This window comes from Coregonus lavaretus (assembly GCF_964263955.1).
Source record: "Coregonus lavaretus genome assembly, chromosome: 16".
Classification (NCBI taxonomy): domain Eukaryota; kingdom Metazoa; phylum Chordata; class Actinopteri; order Salmoniformes; family Salmonidae; genus Coregonus; species Coregonus lavaretus.
In genome coordinates, this window is record NC_140003.1 from 22,240,391 (window position 1) to 22,262,890 (window position 22,500).

A 22,500-nucleotide genomic window follows, 5' to 3' on the forward strand; every position below is an offset into this window, starting at 1 on the left:
AAAAGCCTTTCAGGAAAAATAGGGATATTGGTGAAGGAGAACTCATGTTGTTGCTGTTAGCCAAAAGGATAGTGATATCTGATAGTGGGGTGGGATTTTGGGAGTGGGACCAAAAATAAAAAATACAAATTCCCATAATGAAAGATTGAGAATTAGTCTAGTTTAAATGTTGACTATTGTGTTAACCAGCTACTATTGCTACTGCTTACAAGTTATCATTCTATAGTGCGCTACATAATAACTACTGTAGTAGGGTGAGGATCTATAGAAAACCACAGCAGTTGAAACAATATTGAATATGGGGCGAAAAACATCATGCCTAGATAGCTGGGAGTGAAAGAGCCCTAGTTGTCAACTGATGTGGTCAGGAAAAACTCCTGGCCTCTACTCACTGCATTCTTTGACAGTTTGTGTGACTGCCCGACCGACGTTGGTGACCTGTGGGCAGGTAACGGTGCCAGGTCTGATGTGAAAGAAGGCTCTGGGCAGTTAAGAAAAGTATGTAGGCATGGTGTGGACCATTATCACTCTGGGAACGGTTACCATGCTCCAGCTTTATCCATGAAATTAGCAGTTCAATTATAAATAATATACAAGGACCTGCAATAAATCGTCCAAAGCAGAGCCGTTCGAACTTGCATAGCATGTCTACTAAATTATGGAAGTGATAAACTGATAAAGGACACAATAGCTTGTATTAGCGTTTGATCCAGAAAGCACCAACTGTACTCTTGTGGCATTCAATCAATGTAAATAACTTATGAAAAGCAGTCTCAAGCTTATCAATATCAATTGATATTGACACTTTGAATGGTGATTCTCTCTGCTAACCTTTTATGATGTCTTTGCATAGCCATTGTTATTTCACCTTTAATCTAAAGAATATCCTTGCCATTAGATTAGGTCCTCTGTAGCTCAGCTGGTAGAGCACGGTGCTTGTAACGCCAAGGTAGTGGGTTTGATCCCCGGGACCACCCATACGCAAAAAATGTATGCACGCATGACTGTAAGTCACTTTGGATAAAAGCGTCTGCTAAATGGCATATTATTATGTTAGCTACTGTCTATTACTTGGAGAGGATTTAAGAGACAATACTACAACTGAATAAACAGCCATTGAAATTATCCATTGATTGTTTCAGGTAATTTGCATTTGCACATTTCAAATGAACTATACATATAATATATAAAGTATTCCATGCAGACCTAATTAGACTGAATATTTTACCTTCTTAGCATAAGAATTACTTAGCCTAACATTCTGGTACATTTTTCTCTACTCTCTCTCTCTTCTCTCTTCTCTCTTCTCTCTTCTCTCTCTCTCTCTCTCTCTCTCTCTCTCTCTCTCTCTCTCTCTCTCTCTCTCTCTCTCTCTCTCTCTCTCTCCCATGTCCCCCCCTCCAGGTCTGATGATCCCAGTGTTCTGTGTGGTGGAGCAGGCAGGGCCTGATGGAAGGATGCAGCGTGAACGAGAGCGTGAGGAAGTGGAGAGGAATGAGGGACACAGAGAGGAGCATGCTGAGTTTGTCCTGGTCAGGAAGGATATCCTCTTCAACCAGCTGGTGGAGACGGCCCTGCTGGCCCTGGGGTACTCCCACAGCTCAGCCGCTCAGGCCCATGGTGAGTACTGTAGCCTACACACTGACCCACAGTCAGACTACTGTATCAACGAAGCACCAGCCATAAAGACTCTACCTGCTACTGAGTTAGAGCTGTAACTGATCTAGGGCCAGTTAGCAATACAGCTGAAAACAGTTCTCCCACAGAGTCTGCACATAATAATAATAATAATATGCCATTTAGCAGACGCTTTTATCCAAAGCGACTTACAGTCATGCGTGCATACATTTTTGTGTATGGGTGGTCCCGGGGATCGAACCCACTACCTTGGCGTTACAAGCGCCGTGCTCTACCAGCTGAGCTACAGAGGACCACACACATACACACACCTGGTACAGAGTTAGCGCTTTATTTCAATATTTCTCCACTGGAATCTGGCAATGCAAAACGCCAGCCCAATACTGTAGGCCTACTTAACACTTAAAGTTATCACCTTGGAACAGGGTGTATTTTCGACTGATCTGTGACCAGTAAACACAACAGACCAGCTCTAAACAGATTAACTGGTACTGAGTTCGAGCTTTGGCACTGCTGTATTCCAACTGATCTAGGACCAATTCACACACCGATCTAGGACGAGGCCAACTACACAAAGTGTTAGAGAGCACACAGCAATAATTGACTGTAAGGGACTCTAGCCAGATGATACACTGACTGTTATGGTGTTTTGTGCTCTCAGGGAAGGACTAAGTAAAGAATGTTTAGAAAACACAACTAAAGAGCAGACAGTCTGAGAAACTCATTAAGCACAGAACAAAGAGTTGAAAAATAATGAGTCTAGTTCCTCCAAGAGGCAAAAATACTATGTGTATGACTACATTTGTCTAAGGATATGCACATGCTTTATTGTGTGTGTGCGTGCATGAGTGCTGTGTATGTGTGGGAATGTTTATGTGTGAGAGGTCTAGGGGAGGAACATAATAATGGTGGAATTTCTTGTTGCACACATGGTTGTCATCTCCAGGAGGACAGTGCAGTTTACTTGTGTTCACTAAACTGGGGGAGTTGCTTCACGTTGATATATGGTAATAATAGACACAACCAGGCAACTGACATACATTGACTTAAACTGAAATGGTGTGTGAATACTGGTGTGAATAATGGTGTGTGAATAATGGTGTGTGTGAATAATGGTGTGTGTGAATAATGGTGTGTGTGAATAATGGTGTGTGTGAATAATGGTGTGTGTGAATAATGGTGTGTGTGAATAATGGTGTGTGTGAATAATGGTGTGTGAATAATGGTGTGTGAATAATGGTGTGTGTGAATAATGGTGTGTGTGAATCTGCTTCTTTTCATGTCTCTACATTAAGAGTCTCATTGGTTTCTTAGGGGCTATTCATGGTAGTAGGCAATAACTGAACTGCCGCCACTGTGTGTCAGAAAAATACCTACTTTTTGTTCTATTGCTAGTATTGAATATTTATTGCAGTATTATTGCTATACATCAAGATAAGTCATTAAAATTATCACTGTCATGGCCCCAGCTTTGTTTACCAGACAAGTAACAGCCAAGCCAAACAATGTGTCATCTGGAGAGGCTCTAATTTCAAATATCACGTCATTTATAGTTTGACCTGACAAATCTCATGTAGTGTGATGTACGTGAGAGACCTCACTTCATACAGTACACCCACACATCGTAACAGACAGACTGGCACAGCACAGGTAATCCCTGTTTACTGCCTCAAGGTCAACAACCCTTATCACTGTCTGAATGAACTCCTCTCTTCTCTGCTTTCCGTCACTTTCCTCTCTGCCAAACCACCTGAAACACACTGTACTGAACTGTACTCTGTACCCACTGTACCCATATGCTCTAACATGTTCCCTACATGAACTCCTCTTCTCTTCTTTTCTCTTCTGCCTGCTTTACTCTGCCATACTACCTGAACCACAGACTGTACTGTACTCTGTACCCCCCTGCTCTTACTGTCCCCTACATGACTCCTCCTGGGCTGAAAATACTACATTCATTATCAGAGGCGTCATGCCCATAGGGGGCACAGGGGCAAATGCCCCCTCAGATTTGTCCTGTATTTTTTACAAATAATAATGTTGTTGTTGTTGTTTCTCTTATTCCTACTAGCCACCTAGCAATTGTATGAAGTTGGCTTTAGCTAGCCCAGATAGGTTCCCAATCTCCCAACCTCATAACTAGCTACCAAGAAGCCATTTCAGGTTATCAATCAGGTTAGAGTAGCTAGCTTGTCTAACTATCTTAGCTGGCATGCCTGCTGGCAAGGTTGGTAGACTTTAGAAAAGCAAGCATTAACTAAATGTACTGAATAAGACTCACATTCCTTTCAATCTTTTCCCAGATTTTAGCAAAGAGTATTTTGTTTCTTTAAAAAAGAACCACCAGTCAGGAGGATACAGACAGGTCAAGATGTATGCTTAGATATACATATTTCTTTACATAGAATTAAGCATAATGATTATGGCTATAGATTGCAGGAAAAATTCTCCAACTTCACCACCCCCCAGCCATACTCACTTACTTTGTGCCCTCTCAGATATTTGGTGTTCATTATGACTGACAATTCTAAAGACAATGTTCAGAATGTTCAGAGAGTTCAGAGTTTTTCCTTGCCAGGGAAACTCCTGGCCTTAGTTTACAGCCCTGAATAGGGCCATTAACTAACCATAAGCAATTACCCTTATTTTCTATACAACCTATATTTTTACTGTATTTATTGTCTGAAGGCACTGAGGTGAACGTGAGTTCCATCTCCACCCAAAGCCACATTTGGTCAAAGGGAGGTATTTTTTGACTTTCTTTGAATTGTTTAGATAAAAGCTACTGTACGCAAATAGACAGAATTTAACTATTGAATTAGTCTGTTGATATCTTTTTGGTGTCGTAGTTTTAACAACAATCAATAATCAGACTATTACAGCTAGGATTGTACACATACACTGAGGGGAGAAAACATTAGGAACACCTTCCTAATATTGAGTTGCACCCCCTTTAGCCCTCAGAACAGCCTCAATTTGTCGGGGCATGGACTACAAGGTGTCGAAAGCATTCCACAGGGATGCTGGCTCATGTTGACTCCAATGCTTCCCACAGTTGTGTCAAGTTGGCTGGATGTCCTTTGGGTGGTGGACCATTCTTGATACACACAGGAAAAACCCTATGTCATGGAAAGAGCAGGTGTTCCTAATGTTTTGTACACTCAGTGTATATTGTTCCTATTATATCTCTTAAAAAGTCTTAACTGGCCTGGACAGTAAAGCATTTGCCATAGTATACAGAATGTTATTACTAGCTAGTAGTTGTAGCCTAGCCGTGTGTGCCAAGTATCAGGGGAGGTCCCTCTAAAACAGCAGGCCACAGTGGTCCCATGTCCACATCAATACAGTCCTCCTAAAAACATCCAGGCTGTTCAAAGCCATGTAGACTAAACCAGACATCACAAATCAAATCAAATGTGATTGCTCGCATACACATATTTTTCAGATGTTATCGCAGGTGCAGCTAAATGCTTATGTTTCAGTAATACCTAACAATACACAACAATACACACACATCCACATAAATAAAAAGAAAGGAATTAAGAAATATAGAAATATCAGAATGAGCAAAGTCAGAGTCTGGAATATAAATATATATGGACAGTATATGATGGTGTGTATAGATAGTATATGATGGTGTGTATAGACAGTTAATGATGGTGTGTATAGACAGTATATGATGGTGTGTATAGACAGTATGGACAGTATATGAATAGAAAAGGTGTGTACAGCAGTAGTTATATAGGACGAACCTTGACTAGAATACAGTATATACATATAAAGTGGGTAAAACAGTATGTAAACATTATTAAAGTGACCAGTGTCACAACAGCAGCAAACAAACGGCTACAGCAGCAACAACATAATCAGTAACAGTAACACTCCCCGGCCACACAGTTAAGCACATAGTCATACTGAATAAGTAGAGGAGGACAACTAATAATATAGCTGCTCTTCACGCCTACACACACACAAGCATGCAAGCACACACTTACACACGCACACACGCACACCCACGCGCACACACACACACACACACACACACACACACACACACACACACACACACACACACACACACACACACACACACACACACACAGACACAGACACAGACACACACACACACACACACACACACAGACACAGTTAAACGAATACATACCCAAAAGACAGTTGTGTGCACGCATAGACACTCACACACCCACACAGTTGCATGCTCTGACATAAAGACACACAAATACCAACTCGCACACACACCCCCCCTTCCCTCCTCTTCCTCAAAAATACTTTGTTTTTTTAAATAAGCGTTTATGTTAAATGAATAATTTCTGGCTTAAATTATACATTTTTTCCTCTGTGGTCACTGACCAAAATTACACAGAGTCCGGGCTATTTTCTCCCTGTTTGAATTGTGTCCTGCATACTTGTGTCCCAGCGGTGTATTTAAATTCTCTCCCAGCACCACGGCCTTTCTTTAATTAGATCCAGTTAGTAATTAACTGGTGCATATTGTTTATTTCAGTTATAAGGGTCTGAAGGCTTTTATAGAATGGAAGGGACAGACCTGTACTTTAAGGCTTCAGACAATTAACGGTGGCCGGCCGGCCAGCCATACTGTAGGCCTCAGAGACGAGAGGAGAGTACATTGTTGCCCTGCTGCCACGTTACAGGGTCAGTGAGTTATACAGGACAAACTTTCAGTTTGGTTTTGTTTAGTGGATGTACAGACGACTCTAGACCTATTGTGAAATATGAGTCCTGTCACTCACAGTTGAGGTAGACGTTGCCCCTAACCACAGATCTAGGATCAGATTACCTTTAATCATTACCTGGCTCCTAACCTTAACCATTCGGTGCATAAATAAATATCCAACCTTGTATCAGTGGTTAGGGGGAACTTCTTCCTTCTCTGTCACACATCCCTGTTCCAGTCATATATAAAAAGTGTTGTGGTCTTACAGAACATAACAGTATTGGCAGAATGTATTCCTTCACCCTCACTGATTGTCCACTTTGTGTTTGGACCCCAGGAAGAGTAGCTGCTGCCTTGGCCGCAGCTAAGGTGGATCCCTAATAAATACAAATACACTTACCAGATAGACAGATGAATATGAGCGCTGGGTTTGGTTATGATGATATAAAGTAGAACGGCTGTGTCATGCATGTGGGGTTTCCCCTGGTGTAGCCAGGGGCATGGGGGGAGGGGGGCGAGACCTGGAACCAGTTTGGAATGAGGAGCCCTGCGTGAGCAGCTAGCCTGCTGCATCGCTTAAGCCGTGTTCCATAGGACAGTGTCTGTCTGTCTGTGTGTGTGTGTGTGTGTGTGTGTGTGTAGGCACATACATGTGTGTATGTGTTTCTGCGTGTCTCTGTGTCTGTGAGTACATGCGTGTCTGTCGAGGGTGTGTGTGTAAGAGCCAATTTATGCTTGATCCCAAAATGTGGTCAGAGGCGCCGAATGGATGGTGTGACGTGATTGCGAAGCGTCCGGAGGCACTGGGAGGCCAAATCAAGCTCCGTACCGCATCGCTGTGTGCCTCTCAAATTCTATAACAATGCAGAGGGCTCCGTATAGCTCCACATTGACATGATTGTTGACGGTAGGTGAGGGCGGGAGGTCCTGTATAAACGCAAACTCACTTCCTTGACAACTTCCTTCACAACAGCTCTGTGCTGTTCGGCGAAGCTCAAGAAGTATGAATGCCCTGACTTCTGCAGAGGCCATATCACCGTAAATGCTGCACGGCCGATGCAGACGGTGGATTGATCATGCAGTGCCTTTAAGAGAGAGAGAGACAATGAGAAGGAAAGAGAAAAAGCCTGTGTGTGTTTGTGGATGGATTTGTGTTTGTGTGGATGGGCAAATATTGGCACAAGCCAAGCCACCAGTTGGCCACATGAAGGGATGTCTTTGGGAGGCAGAATTTTTATGTGGAAATGGGAACAATGATTTCTATTTTTAAAAAATATGGACATGAAGCAGGGGCCACATAACAAGGGGCCAAAACTGATTAATTAATAATGAATCCACCACTGCTATGCATGTGTATGCATACATGTGCACTTTAAAATGTATGCCAAACAAAAAACATTGATTTCAAAGTTTAACAAACCATACAACTCTATGCACAAGGACTACTTTTAAGAATTTACACTGAACCTTTTACAAAATCACATTTACTGGAAGAACTATGCAGATGCAAAGTTTGGTATTAGAATTTCGGTAAAATATCCCTCTGTTTTTTGTGACCACATTTTCCAAAAACTCTGTTAAATATCCACTCTGAATTAAGATTAAAAGATGTCTGCAGCTAGAATGGGGTGCCAGCTATGACATGACACCTTGACTTTGAAAAAAATTGATTTTGGTTATTGAACAGTAAGTAAAGTGGATTTACACCCGGTAACAGAATTGGGTTAAGGTTAGGGTCATGGGTCCCTGATCTGTACTATACATAAATGCATAATATGAATGTTATTTTCTTCATGGTGATATATCCTAAATAGGTACACAAAGGTAGAAATATGCAATATCCTCATTTGCATATTTGAGTATTATTCTACACATTGGCTACTATTTTAATGAGCTCCGCCCCCAAACAAGACCACATTTGATTAGTCTGGACTGGACCAAATCAACATCTGTGGACGTTGAAATCAAGGCCAGAGCAGACTGACCAAATTTCAACTACTTTTCAACGTCCATGGACGTTCGGGGTCCGCCGGTGCTCAGTGGGTACGGATGCTGGTTACAGTAAATTAAAAGAAAGGGGGCTCATGGGTAGTTGTCAGCAAGAGCCGGGATCACTGGCGTAGCACATACCCCTGTAGCCCTTGCAAGGTGGGGGGCCCACGAGCTTAGCATATGAACACGTCATAAGCCATTATTATTATGTTTTATTACAGGAAACAGCACAATTATCTCTCAGCCTCATAGCAAAATGTGTACAATAGCAGGAAATTATCTCAGGGAAAATCCTTGTCCAGCAGGGAAACTTTATTTTTATAGTACAACATTTACATTTAGGGGAATTTGTTTGTTTTTGGAATTTTCAAAATACTTTCAATATTATTAATTTCTATGTCGGCTCTATGCCTGGAAATGCCCTTATTCCTAATATTTAGGATTGAAAATGGTTGAATAATGTATATATATGCCTTAATATATATTTTTTATAGACTCTTAGCTTTCATTTGATGCCAGATTTGACATGCTCCTATACCCTCCACTGTCCTCAGGGCCCCTAGCTAGCCGGCCTATACCCTCCACTGTCCTCAGCCCCCTAGCTAGCCGGCCTATACCCTCCACTGTCCTCAGGGCCCCTAGCTAGCCGGCCTATACCCTCCACTGTCCTCAGGCCCCCTAGCTAGCCGGCCTATACCCTCCACTATCCTCAGGGCCCCTAGCTAGCCGGCCTATACCCTCCACTGTCCTCAGGCCCCTAGCTAGCCGGCCTATACCCTCCACTGTCCTCAGGCCTCTAGCTAGCCGGCCTATACCCTCCACTGTCCTCAGGCCCCTAGCTAGCCGGCCTATACCCTCCACTGTCCTCAGGCCCCCTAGCTAGCCGACCTTTACCCTCCACTGTCCTCAGGGCCCCTAGCTAGCCGGCCTGTACCCTCCACTGTCCTCAGGCCCCTAGCTAGCCGGCCTATACCCTCCACTGTCCTCAGGCCCCTAGCTAGCCGGCCTATACCCTCCACTGTCCTCAGGCCCCCTAGCTAGCCGGCCTATACCCCCCACTGTCCTCAGGGCCCCCAAACTAGCCAGCCTATACCCCCCACTGTCCTCAGGGCCCCTAGCTAGCCGGCCTATACCCCCCACTGTCCTCAGGGCCCCCTAGCTAGCCAGCCTATACCCTCCACTGTCCTCAGGGCCCCCAAGCTAGCCGGCCTATACCCTCCACTGTCCTCAGGGCCCCCAAGCTAGCCGGCCTATACCCTCCACTGTCCTCAGGGCCCCCTAGCTAGCCGGCCTATACCCTCCACTGTCCTCAGCCCCCTAGCTAGCCGGCCTATACCCTCCACTGTCCTCAGGGCCCCCTAGCTAGCCGGCCTATACCCTCCACTGTCCTCAGGCCCTCTAGCTAGCCGGCCTATACCCTCCACTGCACAATGAGACACACAATGAGGAAAACAGACCAGCTCTCCCAAATCAAAGCTAACCGAGCTATATAAACAGAAAGCACTCAGAGAGAGAAGAGGGAAAAGGATCTGAGAGGAGGGGAATGAGGGGATGTAGGATGAGGGAGGGCAGTTATACACAAATTGTCTTCATCTGTCTCCATAGCTTTTCCTCTCTAAATCAGTATCTGGGGAAGATATCTATCCACAGATACACAGTTAGTAGTGGAAGAAACAGTAGAGTTCCTTGCCTTCCTCTCTGGCACTGAAGGATTGGATCACAACTGAGACCTATTGTTGAAAGAATAGGAAGTAAATGATGGTTGGGCAATGTCCTATTGTCTCCACCATGTCTAGTAACATAGTTATCCTTTATGTTTGTGTGAAGCAATACAGTACTGTTTCTTTGGATGCACGACACTGAAGCTGTTTGACTATGTGTGAGAGAGAGAGAGAGAGAGAGAGAGAGAGAGAGAGAGAGAGAGAGAGAGAGAGAGAGAGAGAGAGAGAGAGAGAGAGAGAGAGAGAGAGAGAGAGAGGAGAGAGAGAGAGAGAGAGAGAGAGAGAGAGAGAGAGAGAGAGAGAGAGAGAGAGAGAGAGAGAGAGAGAGAGAGAGAGAGAGAGAGAGAGAGAGTCCTCAGGCCTCAGGCCCCGTCTGGCTCTGATTTAGAGGATAGTAATGCGATTAGCATTGTTTAGTTTTCACAGCTCCAGCCAGCAAGAGTCTCAGGGAAGGCCCTGTGTGTGTTCATGTTTACAGTATTATTGTTCTGTTATTTATACCTAAGAGGTCCACATCTTACACAGTTATTCTCCCTCTCCTTTTTCAACACTCGTTAGCTCTGTTTCTAGATCATTGGCTTGGGTTGTAGATGGACATTTATTTGCAAGGCTTTCATACTAAGCTAAAGAACACCCACAAACTACAGAGAACCATAGTGTATAATGTAGTGGTAAGTGAGGAGAGGAAAACTCATCAGAAATACAGACCTGATGTATCTCTTTATTCTCTACTCCAACTCTCAATGGCGGGTGACTAATGACAGCCATGAGCAACTTTAAACACTCTTTGCTCTGAGGCAATATAGTGGTTAATTATACAGCAGAGTTTTTAAGGCTGGGCTGTAACAAAAGCCTGCACCACTCAATTCGTGGCAGCAGGGGTTAGGGGATCTCTTCCAAACCTGACAAACCTGTTCTATAGAATAGCTACCTCTTATTACCCTGCTAGCCCAACCCATCCCACCTATCCCTCATACAACGAGTGCCTCTTTTACAGCGTTCAATTTGGGTTGATCAAACAACCATTGACCTGTTTTATTGCAGGTATTAGTGAGTAGGTTGACGTGTTGCCCCAGCCTTCTATACACTGTCTTGTCTTGTCTGTCTGCTGTATTGAAGTCTTCTGCCCGGTGTGTGTGTGTGTGTGTGTGTGTGTGTGTGTGTGTGTGTGTGTGTGTGTGTGTGTGGTTAATGAGGCTAGCTCATTGGGTGTCTCTTCCATAGTTGATAAGGTTCTAATAGATAAGGTTTTATCTGTTGCTCCCTCTATCTGCTTTACAGCCTTGAAGGAACTGGTCCACTGGGAGAGAGAGACCTTCACACACACAAACGCACACATACACACACACCTGGACAGATATCCATGGGCACGTAAACACAAACACAGACAAACCCACATGTTCACACACTCAAGACAGACGGACAGATAGGGAGTCATGAGCCAACTGGCACGTTGTTAGCAACCCCCGAACTGCAAACACTTTGTTCTCCCTGCAAAGCCATATTTTCTGTAGTAGCATACAGCCCACGCACGCACACACACGCACGCACACACACACACATTCTCTGATCATCTCTATTTCATGGAGGTTTTATTCTGGCCAGTGTTACCAAGGGTTAAGTACTGTTGAGATGATGTCATGGAACAATATAATGATGTTGTGGGTTAATTAAGTTTACCTCTCCCTATTACTGTGTGTGTGTGTGTGTGTGTGTGTGTGTGTGTGTGTGTGTGTGTGTGTGTGTGTGTGTGTGTGTGTGTGTGTGTGTGTGTGTGTGTGTGTGAGCGAGGGAGGGAGCTTGTATTATTTGTGTCTCACTAATCATCTTTCTCTGTCTCTTCCCCCCCCTCGCTACCCCCCCCTCTCCCTCTCTCTCATCTCTCTCTCTCCCATCTCTCCCTCTCTCCCATCTCTCTCTCAGGCATCATCAAGGTGGGTCGTTGGAACCCTCTGCCCATCCACTTCCTAACAGACTCTCCTGAGGCCACGGTGGCTGACATGTTGCTGGACGTCTATCATATGGTCACCCTCCGCATTCAGCTACAGAGGTGTGTGTGTGCATGCATGTTACTTTCTGTAGAGGGGTGAGGAGGAAAATGTGGTGGGCAGATATAGCTTTAGCTACACAGCTTATAAGCTTACAGTGACATAATTTATTGAAAGGCTTTGCATTTCCACTGTTTAGAAATAGATTGATTTTGAAGATACTACAACATTCCAGCTGTTGGAATAAAGTTGGAGTATTTCAATGTTATTGAATCAGACAGAGTTCCTTTGGGTGACTGATCTCATCTTGGCATATTCTACATTTTCACTATAGGCCTCTGTAGTTCAACAGTTTACCATTGTGGAGCATTAGGTTTAAAATCTAAATTGGGCACGATCCAAGGAGGCAGCTATCCCAGATCCCAGTATCAGAGATTTATCTATTATCTGCCTTTCTCTCCAAGAGGGCTTTCATGCCAGTAACTTGTACTTTCCCAAAGAATCAGTGAACATGGCCCTGATAGCCAGATAAACAGAGATGGATAGACTCCAGATAAGTGGATTGTGGTCCTTATTGTGTTGTCGCATACCGTCCAGCTTTGTTTACATCTGTCTCCATGGTGATGGTATTGCCTGACATGTATAGTATTGCCACAGATAGAACAATGAGCCAGATGATTCACCGGATTTATGAATCTGAAGCATCCCTATGGAATTTCTACACCACCAAATATGGTGATGAGAGAAAGCCCAGTGGCCGGCAGTGGGAGAAGATGGAGTGAGATGGATTTTGGCCGACGTTCTGCAAAACTTCTCATGAAAGAAACATTTGATCTCAATACAGTCTTCTGTTCCCCAAAGTTTTTTAAAAATTGCATTGCTTAGAAAGAGTGCAAGGGCGAATTGAGTTATTGCACACACTCATTTCACAGAGAAGACGTTCTCTAACGGAAATATGCAAATACATGCTAGAATGCGCCAATAGGAGTTCGCTAGCTCGTGATTGGATCTGCCCACCTCCTTGCTTGTTTTGCCCACTATGATTAATTTGCTCCCATTGGAAACAACAGGCTGTCGTCTATCTTGGGTTAGTTATAAAAATCTTTGGTATTGCCCTTAGCGACTGATGTGAGTTGAGGCAAATAAATAGGTAGTTTGTGGGATAGTACAATATCTGGATAGGATAGTGCATTCCAATTCCCTAGTTATTGACTAAATAGTTATTCAGTTATGATGTAGTGATGAACTTACACAAAGCTGGTGCAACCTAGCCTGGTTAAACCAGACTGAATGCAGTATTCAGTCTAGATTAACCAGGCTAGGTGCAACCAGCCCCAGGACAGGAAGTAGGAAGTGACTGACTTTTTCTATGGTTCTGTAGCTTTGCCAAGCTAGAGGACCTTCCGTCAGAGCAGTGGAACCACGCCACGGTGAGGAACGCCCTCAAGGAGCTTCTCAAGGAGATGAACCAAAGCACACTGGCCAAGGAGTGCCCCCTCTCACAGGTGATACTGAACCCCTATAAAACCTCCACAACACTCCAATACTACCCTGATCTGCTCAATTCTCTCACAATCAGGGCTCTAAAGTATGACCATTTTGGTCACGTAACACCTTCCTAATATTGAGTTGCACCCCCTTTTGTCCTCAGAACAGCCTCAATTCGTCAGGGCATGGACTCTACAAGGTGTCGAAAGCGTTCCACAGGGATGCTAGCCCATGTTGACTCCAATGCTTCCCACAGTTGTGTCAAGTTGGCTGGATGTCCTTTGGGTGGTGTACCATTTTTGATACACACGGGAAACTGTTGAGGTTGAAAAACCCAGCAGCGTTGCAGTTCTTGACACACCCAAACCGATGCGCCCATCACCTACTACCATACCACATTCAAAGGCACTTAAATATTTTGTCTTGCCCATTCACCCTCTGAATGGCACACATACACAATCCATGTCTCAAGGCTTAGAAATCGTTCTGGAACCAGTCTCCTCCATTTCATCTAAACTGATTGAAGTGGATTTGAAAAGTGGCATCAATAAGTGATCATAGCCTTCACCTGCATTCACCTGGTCAGTCTGTCATGGAAAGAGCAGGTGTTCCTAATGTTTTGTACACTCAGTGTATTGTTGTGCCTAGAAAGAAATCTGCCAGATAGTAATTGTTGTAATGATTAGGCTTCGCTGTACCATTGTTTCTGAGAGCCCTAGAGAAAAAGCAAGCACAGATTCGTGACCGTGATGGTTGCACCATTACTAAGAGAAAACCTCTTGTTTAAAAAGATGTGACCCATTAGCTGCGCTACGTTTTTTCCCTTCTATTGCGCATTGGTGCTGCAGTTGATGCATCTCCATTGGCGGGCCGCATTTTATATTCATTAACCATGACGCGTGCGTTCTAAAACTACTCGCGGGCCGTTAACACTTTGGGTGCGTTCGTAAATTCAATCTGGAGTGCCAGAGTGCGCTCTGGGTGTTCGTAAATTCAGAGCGTTGTCAGATTGTCCGTTCGTAAAGTGCACACTGGACGCTCTGGCCAAGGAGTTGGGTTGATCCGAGCGTTCTGACCTCACAACGGTAGTCAAGCACCCAAGCTAATTGGCTAACGTTGGCTAGCTACTTCCAGACACAAATGAGAGAACACCTCACTCTGACCATTTTACTCGACCTAGCAAAGCTGGTTAGGCTGTTTTCATGTTATCCAGAGCGTTGGTGACTGTAACTGTGCTGCTGGCAACAATTTAATTACGCTTCTTTGCCGACGTTTACTGACACCGGCCATATTCAACTGGTGTTGAGCGTTCGTAAATGCATCAGTTATTCTGCGCTCTGGCACACTCACACAAGAGTGCTCTGAAATCGGAGTAGATAGCCAGAGTGAATTTACGAACGTAACATTTGTTAAGTCATGTTACCTCATTAGCTAGCTAGCTAACAACCTGGTAACTTTACCAGTATATCCAAACATTGGGGGGCACAGAAAGAATGGAAAAGGCATAGCGTCTTCAGGAGATCAATCATCATAGCAATGAATGAATGACAGATTCACACGCCATCATTCAGAACCGCGCTGACACTCTTAAAGAGACAGTGTACAATTTTCAATGTAATGCATCTCAATATGAAACAACGCTTTTCACACAATGTAGAAACCTACAATTCCCCAAATGACTTTATATATGTGTGTGATTTATGTATCTGTGCATGCTGTGTTTAAATGGAGCTCAATGCGTGGGTGTTGATCCCTGCTTCAATTGCATCCATGTGTGTGTGGCTGCTATGGCTATGGGCTATATTTCAATGGGTGGCTTCCCATGGTGATATACAGTACCAGTCAAAAGTTTGGACACACCTACTCATTCAAGGGTTTTTCTTTATTCTTACTATTTTTTACATTGTAGAATAATAGTGAAGACATCAAAACTATGAAATAACACATATGGAATCATGTAGTAACCAAAAAAGTGTTAAACAAATCAAAATATATTTTATATTTGAGATTCTTCAAATAGCCACCCTTTGCCTTGATGACAGCTTTGCACACTCTTGGCATTCTCTCAACCAGCTTCACCTGGAATGCTTTTCCAACAATCTTGAAGGAGTTCCCACATATGCTGAGCACTTGTTGGCTGCTTTTCCTTCACTCTGTGTTCCGACTCATCCTTAACCATCTCAATTGGGTTGAGGTCTGGGGATTGTGGAGGCCAGGTCATCTGATGCAGCACTCCATCACTCTCCTTCTTGGTAAAATAGCCCTTAAACAGCCTGGAGGTGTGTTGGGTCATTGTCCTGTTGAAAAACAAATGATAGTCCCACTAAGCCCAAACCAGATGGGATGGCTTATCACTGCAGGATGCTGTGGTAGCCATGCTGGTTAAGTGTGCCTTGAATTCTAAATAAATCACAGACAGTGTCACCAGCAAAGCACCCCCACGCCATAACACCTCCTCCTCCATGGTTTACGGTGGGAAATACACATGCGGAGATCATCCGTTCACCCACACCGCGTCTCACAAAGACTCCAATTTGGACTCCAGACCAAAGGACACATTTCCACCGGTCTAATGTCCATTGCTCGTCTTTCTTGGCCCAAGCAAGTCTCTTCTTCTTATTGTGTCCTTTAGTAGTGGTTTCTTTGCAGCAATTCGACCATGAAGGCCTGATTCACACAGTCTCCTCTGAACAGTTGATGTTGAGATGTGTCTGTTACTTGAACTCTGTGAAGCATTTATTTGGGCTGCAAATTCTGAGGCTGGTAACTCTAATGAACTTATCCTCTGCAGCAGAGGTAAATCTGGGTCTTCCATTCCTGTGGTGGTCCTCATGAGAGCCAGTTTCATCATAGTGCTTAATGTTTTTTGCGACTGCACTTGAAGAAACTTTCAATGTTCTTCAAATGTTCTGTATTGACTGACCGTCATGTCTTAAAGTAATGACGGACTGTCGTTTCTCTTTGCTTATTTGAGCTGTTCTTGCCGTAATATGGACTTGGTCTTTTACCAAATAGGGCTATCTTCTGTATCCCCCCCTACCTTGTCACATCACAACTGATTGGCTCAAACGCATTAAGAAGGAAATAAATTCCACAAATGTAAGAAGGCACACCTGTTAATTGAAATGCATTCCAGGTGACTACCTCATGAAGCTGGTTGAGAGAATGCCAAGAGTGTGCAAAGCTGTCATCAAGGCAAAGGGTGGCTATTTGAAGAATCTCAAATATAAAATATATTTTGATTTGTTTAACACTTTTTTGGTTACTACATGATTCCATATGTGTTATTTCATAGTTTTGATGTCTTCACTATTATTCTACAATGCATAAAATAGTAAAAATAAAGAAAAACCCTTGAATGAGTAGGTGTGTCCAAACTTTGACTGGTACTGTATGTATATATTTTTCAATGGTTGTTTGTGTCTGTGTGTGTGTGTGTGTGTGTGTTTGTGTGCAAGTGAGCGAGCATGCAAATGTATCCCCAATTAAACATCTCTCTCTCCCCTTCTCTCTCCTTCTCTCTCCCCCCTTATCTCTCCTCTCTCTCTCCCCTTCTCTCTCCTTCTCTCTCTCCTTTTCTCTCTCCTTCTCTCTCTCCTCTCTCTCTCCTTCTCTCTCTCTCCTTCTCTCTCTCCCCTTCTCTCTCTACAGAGTATGATTTCCTCAATAGTAAACAGCTCCTACTATGCCAATGTCTCAACTGCCAAATGTCAGGAATTTGGACGCTGGTACAAGAAGTACAAGAAAATCAAAGGTGCGAGTTCTGACCTCTGGGAACTCCAAAATGGCATGGACCAATTTCACTTTACTAACTGTCTCCTATCCTTCTCTAACCTATACCTTAGCCAATGATTACATTTTACATTTTAGTCATTTAGCAGACGCTCTTATCCAGAGCGACTTATAGTTAGTGCATACATTTGTATTTTGTATATAAAAAAAATTATACTGCCCCCCGTGGGAATCGAACCCACAACCCTGGCGTTGCAAGTGCCATGCTCTACCAACTGAGCTACACGGGGCCCATATACTGGATTGGATTGGCCAAGCCATTTGAGTGAAAGCCTACTATTCGATTATTATCATGTTTCTGATTGGCCAAGCCATTTGAGTGACAGCCTATTAGTGGCCAATGGCCATTCCCAGTCCTGTCCTGGGCTGACCCCTGGCTGGCGTCTGAAAGAGGGAGGAAGAGATGATAATAATGGAAATATAAAGTAGGGGGCCCATGTCGCCTGTTAACTGACATCTCCTTCACACAGCATTGGGAGCTTAGCACTGACTCTTCTTTATTAGAACCAGCTGATTCCTCCAGTGTAACCACAACCACTGGGGGTCCTACAGTACAACACAGGCCTGCCTCACAGACAGTCACACACAGACCACTGACCCCTCCTCACCCTGTCTGTATGTCTCTCCATCTGCCCATCCATCACACAATGCCTGCATGGGACAATTTTTACCCTACACTCCTGCCCCCTTGTTCCCCATCACACACACACACACACACACACACACGCACACACACTCCCCCATAGCTCTATAATTACCCTGCCAGACAGATCAAAGCAAAGCCCAAACCACAAACACAGAGTCACAGAGAGACCAGAGGAGAATAAAGTGATGTGGAGGGAGGCAGTGGTTGCCTGACAGAGTGAGTTGATGCAGTGTTGGGTTACACAGCCACTCCACTATTAGTTCTGGTCTCTGCCTGGCAGGGAAAAACACACGGTGTACGTTCACTAGCCTCCAGATGTGGACACAGTGAGTAATGGGTGATCACCCATTGGCTGGCTGTCCTGTCAGTCATAGTCGAGGAGTGCGCATAGGTGTATAGGAGAGGAATGTGTGTACAGTATGTGTGTGTTGTTAAGTGTTGCCTCTCTCACCCTATCTCTCTCGTTTCCTAGGAGATTATCTGGAGAAGATGTGGCCAGGAAGAGAAAATTCAGAAATCAAAGGTGAGGAATCTACTGTTTGTACTGTTTCTATGGTTAACTGAAAATAGAATTTGGCCCACTATGTTAGACCAGCACCACACTCATCTCCCCTTCCTTCCTTCCTTCCTTCCTTCCTTCCTTCCTTCCTTCCTTCCTTCCTTCCTTCCTTCCTTCCTTCCTTCCTTCCTTCCTTCCTTCCTTCCTTCCTTCCTTCCTTTACCCAGTGGAGAGAGACAGCCTGGCAGACTTCTGTGTCCTGGGCCAGCGTCCCCCTCCCCACCTGGCCAGCCTGGCCCAGCTCAACCACCTTGGAGGGGGTGGAGGTGCCCTCCTCAAGGGTGGATCTGGAGACCCCCAGAACCCCTCCCAACCCCCCCAACAACAACAACACCCCCCCTCGCCCCACGGCCAGCTCCACCACAGCCCCCCTCTTCGTGGCCAGGTCCCCCCTCCCGGCCCTCCAGCCTCCCTTCAGCCTCTCCTCAGCCCAGGCGGGCTTCTCTCCCCCCAGCTTAGCCCTCAGCTGGTCCGACAGCAGCTAGCCATGGCTCACCTCATCAACCAGCAGCTCGCTGTTAACCGCCTGCTAGCCCACCAGCACCCACAGGCCCTCAACCAGCAGTTTCTCAACCACCCTCCCATCCCTCGGCCCTCCAAGGCAGGGGCCCCTGGGGACCCCGGGAACAACCCGTCTGCTGCGGAGGTCTCCAATGATATCTACCAGCACGTCAGGGACGAACTGAAGAGAGCCAGCGTCTCACAGGCTGTGTTCGCTCGCGTGGCCTTCAACAGAACACAGGTAACCAGACTAACAGAACACAGGTAACACAGTTAACAGAACACAGGTAACCATAGAATGCAGGTGACATGCTGTAACAGAACACAGGTAACCATAAAACACAGATGACATACTGTAACAGAACACAGGTAACCATAGAACACAGGTGACATACTGTAACAGAACACAGGTAACCATAGAACACAGGTGACATACTGTAACAGAACACAGGTAACCATAGAACACAGGTGACATACTGTAACAGAACACACGTAACCATAGAACACAGTTGACATAGGTAACAGAACACAGGTAACCATAGAACACAGGTGACATAGGTAACATAACACAGGTAACCATACATGGATGGCCTTCAACAGAATACAGGGCAGGAAACACACCAACTATGTAGCCACACATAGGGCAGGTCAGGGCAGGGGTAAAGGACTGAAGACACAGGGTGAGAGGATGGAATAATGTTAAGGCTGATGTCGCATTCAAGCTTTACACAACAATTTGGAGTATTGGGATGACTTTGACACAAGTTAGCAGTAATATTTATATGATTTGATTTCTCCTCTGGGGTTTCAGCCAGTTTCAGTTCAATCTCTGAGTGTTATGATTGAGGTAAACTGGTGCCACAGCTTGCTGTTTCCCCGCTCCAGTTCAGTTTCTTCCTCCGCCCTCCCAGCAGTACACACACCTGCTGTATTCACACACAGTCACACCCCATTAAAACCAATATGGAGCCCACATGAGGGGGAGGGAGGTTTGCGCTTTAGGGCTGGTGAAGTGTGCGTGTGTGTGTTGTGCAGGCATGCATGCATATGGTTGTACGTGCGAGTGCGTACAGTGTGTGTGTGCGCAAGCTGCGAGCCACTCATTCTAAATGTATACGTTTGCGGCGTGCGTGCATGTGTGTGTGTGTGCACCAGGGCCTGCTGTCGGAGATCCTGCGGAAGGAGGAGGACCCTCGCTCTGCCTCTCAGTCCCTGCTGGTCAACCTCAAAGCCATGCAGAACTTCCTCAACCTCCCTGAGGGGGAGAGAGACCGTATTTACCAGGAGGAGCGTGAGCGCAGCATGAACCCTCCTGTTGGCCTGCCCCCTACCCCTACCTCCAGCCCTGGGGGCCCCCGCCTCTCACAGGTACCCCACCCACCGCCCCCCAAATCTACCATAGACATTCTCCACTAAACTCCTCTACAGCAGGGCCTGTGTGTGTCTGGTTGACTGTGGTGTGTCTGTCTGTCTTTGTGCCTTGTTGATGGTTTATGTTGTCTGTGTGTTTTTGTTTTTGTCTGGTGGTTGTCAAGTTTTCTTTGAGTTTGCTTTGCTTGGTGTCTGTGCTGTTAGTATTGGTCTTCCACACAGGGTGATCTACCAAGTCAGGGTTAGAATAATGGACTGGGAAAGGGGATAGTACCAAAGACTGAACTAACCATAGGTACAGTGAGGGAAAAAAGTATTTGATCCCCTGCTGATTTTGTACGTTTGCCCACTGACAAAGAAATGATCAGTCTATAATTGTAATGGTAGGTTTATCTGAACAGTGAGAAACAGAATAACAACAACAAAATCCAGAAGAACGCATGTCAAAAATGTTATAAATTGATTTGCATTTTAATGAGGGAAATAAGTATTTGACCCCCTCTCAATCAGAAAGATTTCTGGCTCCCAGGTGTCTTTTATACAGGTAACGAGCTGAGATTAGGAGCACACTCTTAAAGGGAGTGCTACTAATCTCAGCTTGTTACCTGTATAAAAGACACCTGTCCACAGAAGCAATCAATCAATCAGATTCCAAACTCTCCACCATGGCCAAGACCAAAGAGCTCTCCAAGGATGTCAGGGACAAGATTGTAGACCTACACAAGGCTGGAATGGGCTACAAGACCATCGCCAAGCAGCTTGGTGAGAAGGTGACAACAGTTGGTGCGATTATTCGCAAATGGAAGAAACACAAAAGACTGTGAATCTCCCTCGGCCTGGGGCTCCATGCAAGATCTCACCTCGTGGAGTTGCAATGATCATGAGAACGGTGAGGAATCAGCCCAGAACTACACGGGAGGATCTTGTCAATGATCTCAAGGCAGCTGGGACCATAGTCACCAAGAAAACAATTGGTAACACACTACGCCGTGAAGGACTGAAATCCTGCAGCGCCCGCAAGGTCCCCCTGCTCAAGAAAGCACATATACAGGGCCGTCTGAAGTTTGCCAATGAACATCTGAATGATTCAGAGGAGAACTGGGTGAAAGTGTTGTGGTCAGATGAGACCAAAATCGAGCTCTTTGGCATCAACTCAACTCGCCGTGTCTGGAGGAGGAGGAATGCTGCCTATGACCCCAAGAACACCATACCCACTGTCAAACATGGAGGTGGAAACATGATGCTTTGGGGGTGTTTTTCTGCTAAGGGAACAGGACAACTTCACCGCATCAAAGGGACGACGGACGGGCCATGTACCATCAAATCTTGGGTGAGAACCTCCTTCCCTCAGCCAGGGCATTGAAAATGGGTCGTGGATGGTTATTCCAGCATGACAATGACCCAAAACACACTGCCAAGGCAACAAAGGAGTGGCTCAAGAAGAAGCACATTAAGGTCCTGGAGTGGCCTAGCCAGTCTCCAGACCTTAATCCCATAGAAAATCTGTGGAGGGAGCTGAAGGTTCGAGTTGCCAAACGTCAGCCTCGAAACCTTAATGACTTGGAGAAGATCTGCAAAGAGGAGTGGGACAAAACTTGAGATGTGTGCAAACCTGGTGGCCAACTACAAGAAACGTCTGACCTCTGTGATTGCCAACAAGGGTTTTGCCACCAAGTACTAAGTCATGTTTTGCAGAGGGGTCAAATACTTATTTCCCTCATTAAAATGCAAATCAATTTATAACATTTTTGACATGCGTTTTTCTGGATTATTTTGTTGTTATTCTGTCTCTCACTGTTCAAATAAACCTACCATTAAAATTCTAGACTGATCATGTCTTTGTCAGTGGACAAACGTACAAAATCAGCAGGGGATCAAATACTTTTTTCCCTCACTGTAACTATATGTTGAAAAAAGGCACATAAATACATCTCATTGATTGTGTATCTATGTTTAGTGCGTGTGATGTTAGATGAAGAGATGGTAACAATTTTAACGTTTGACAGGACGTATTTAGACCGACCATCACTAACCATGTCCCATGCCACCTCATGCAGAAGGTGTGGGAGAGAGGTATGGACGAACAGCTAACTCCTGACCCCTGGACT

The 22,500-nt window shown here is 44.9% G+C and overlaps 1 protein-coding gene across 1 annotated transcript in view; it reads left to right on the forward strand.

Annotated features, from left to right (window-relative positions):
* The window catches only part of LOC311144094 (DNA-binding protein SATB2-like), a gene marked incomplete at its 3' end in the record, with an annotated part of 46,824 nt that overhangs the window by 14,132 nt on the left and 10,192 nt on the right, over positions 1–22,500 (forward strand). The window contains exons 2-9 of the mRNA XM_084180062.1: positions 1,405–1,620; positions 11,971–12,097; positions 13,417–13,540; positions 17,175–17,277; positions 18,434–18,484; positions 18,688–19,262; positions 20,177–20,389; positions 22,399–22,500. The exon at positions 22,399–22,500 is cut by the window's right edge and continues 36 nt beyond it. Coding sequence (XP_084036188.1) covers positions 1,405–1,620; positions 11,971–12,097; positions 13,417–13,540; positions 17,175–17,277; positions 18,434–18,484; positions 18,688–19,262; positions 20,177–20,389; positions 22,399–22,500 — 1,511 coding nt within the window. The remainder of the gene's footprint in view (positions 1–1,404; positions 1,621–11,970; positions 12,098–13,416; positions 13,541–17,174; positions 17,278–18,433; positions 18,485–18,687; positions 19,263–20,176; positions 20,390–22,398) is intronic.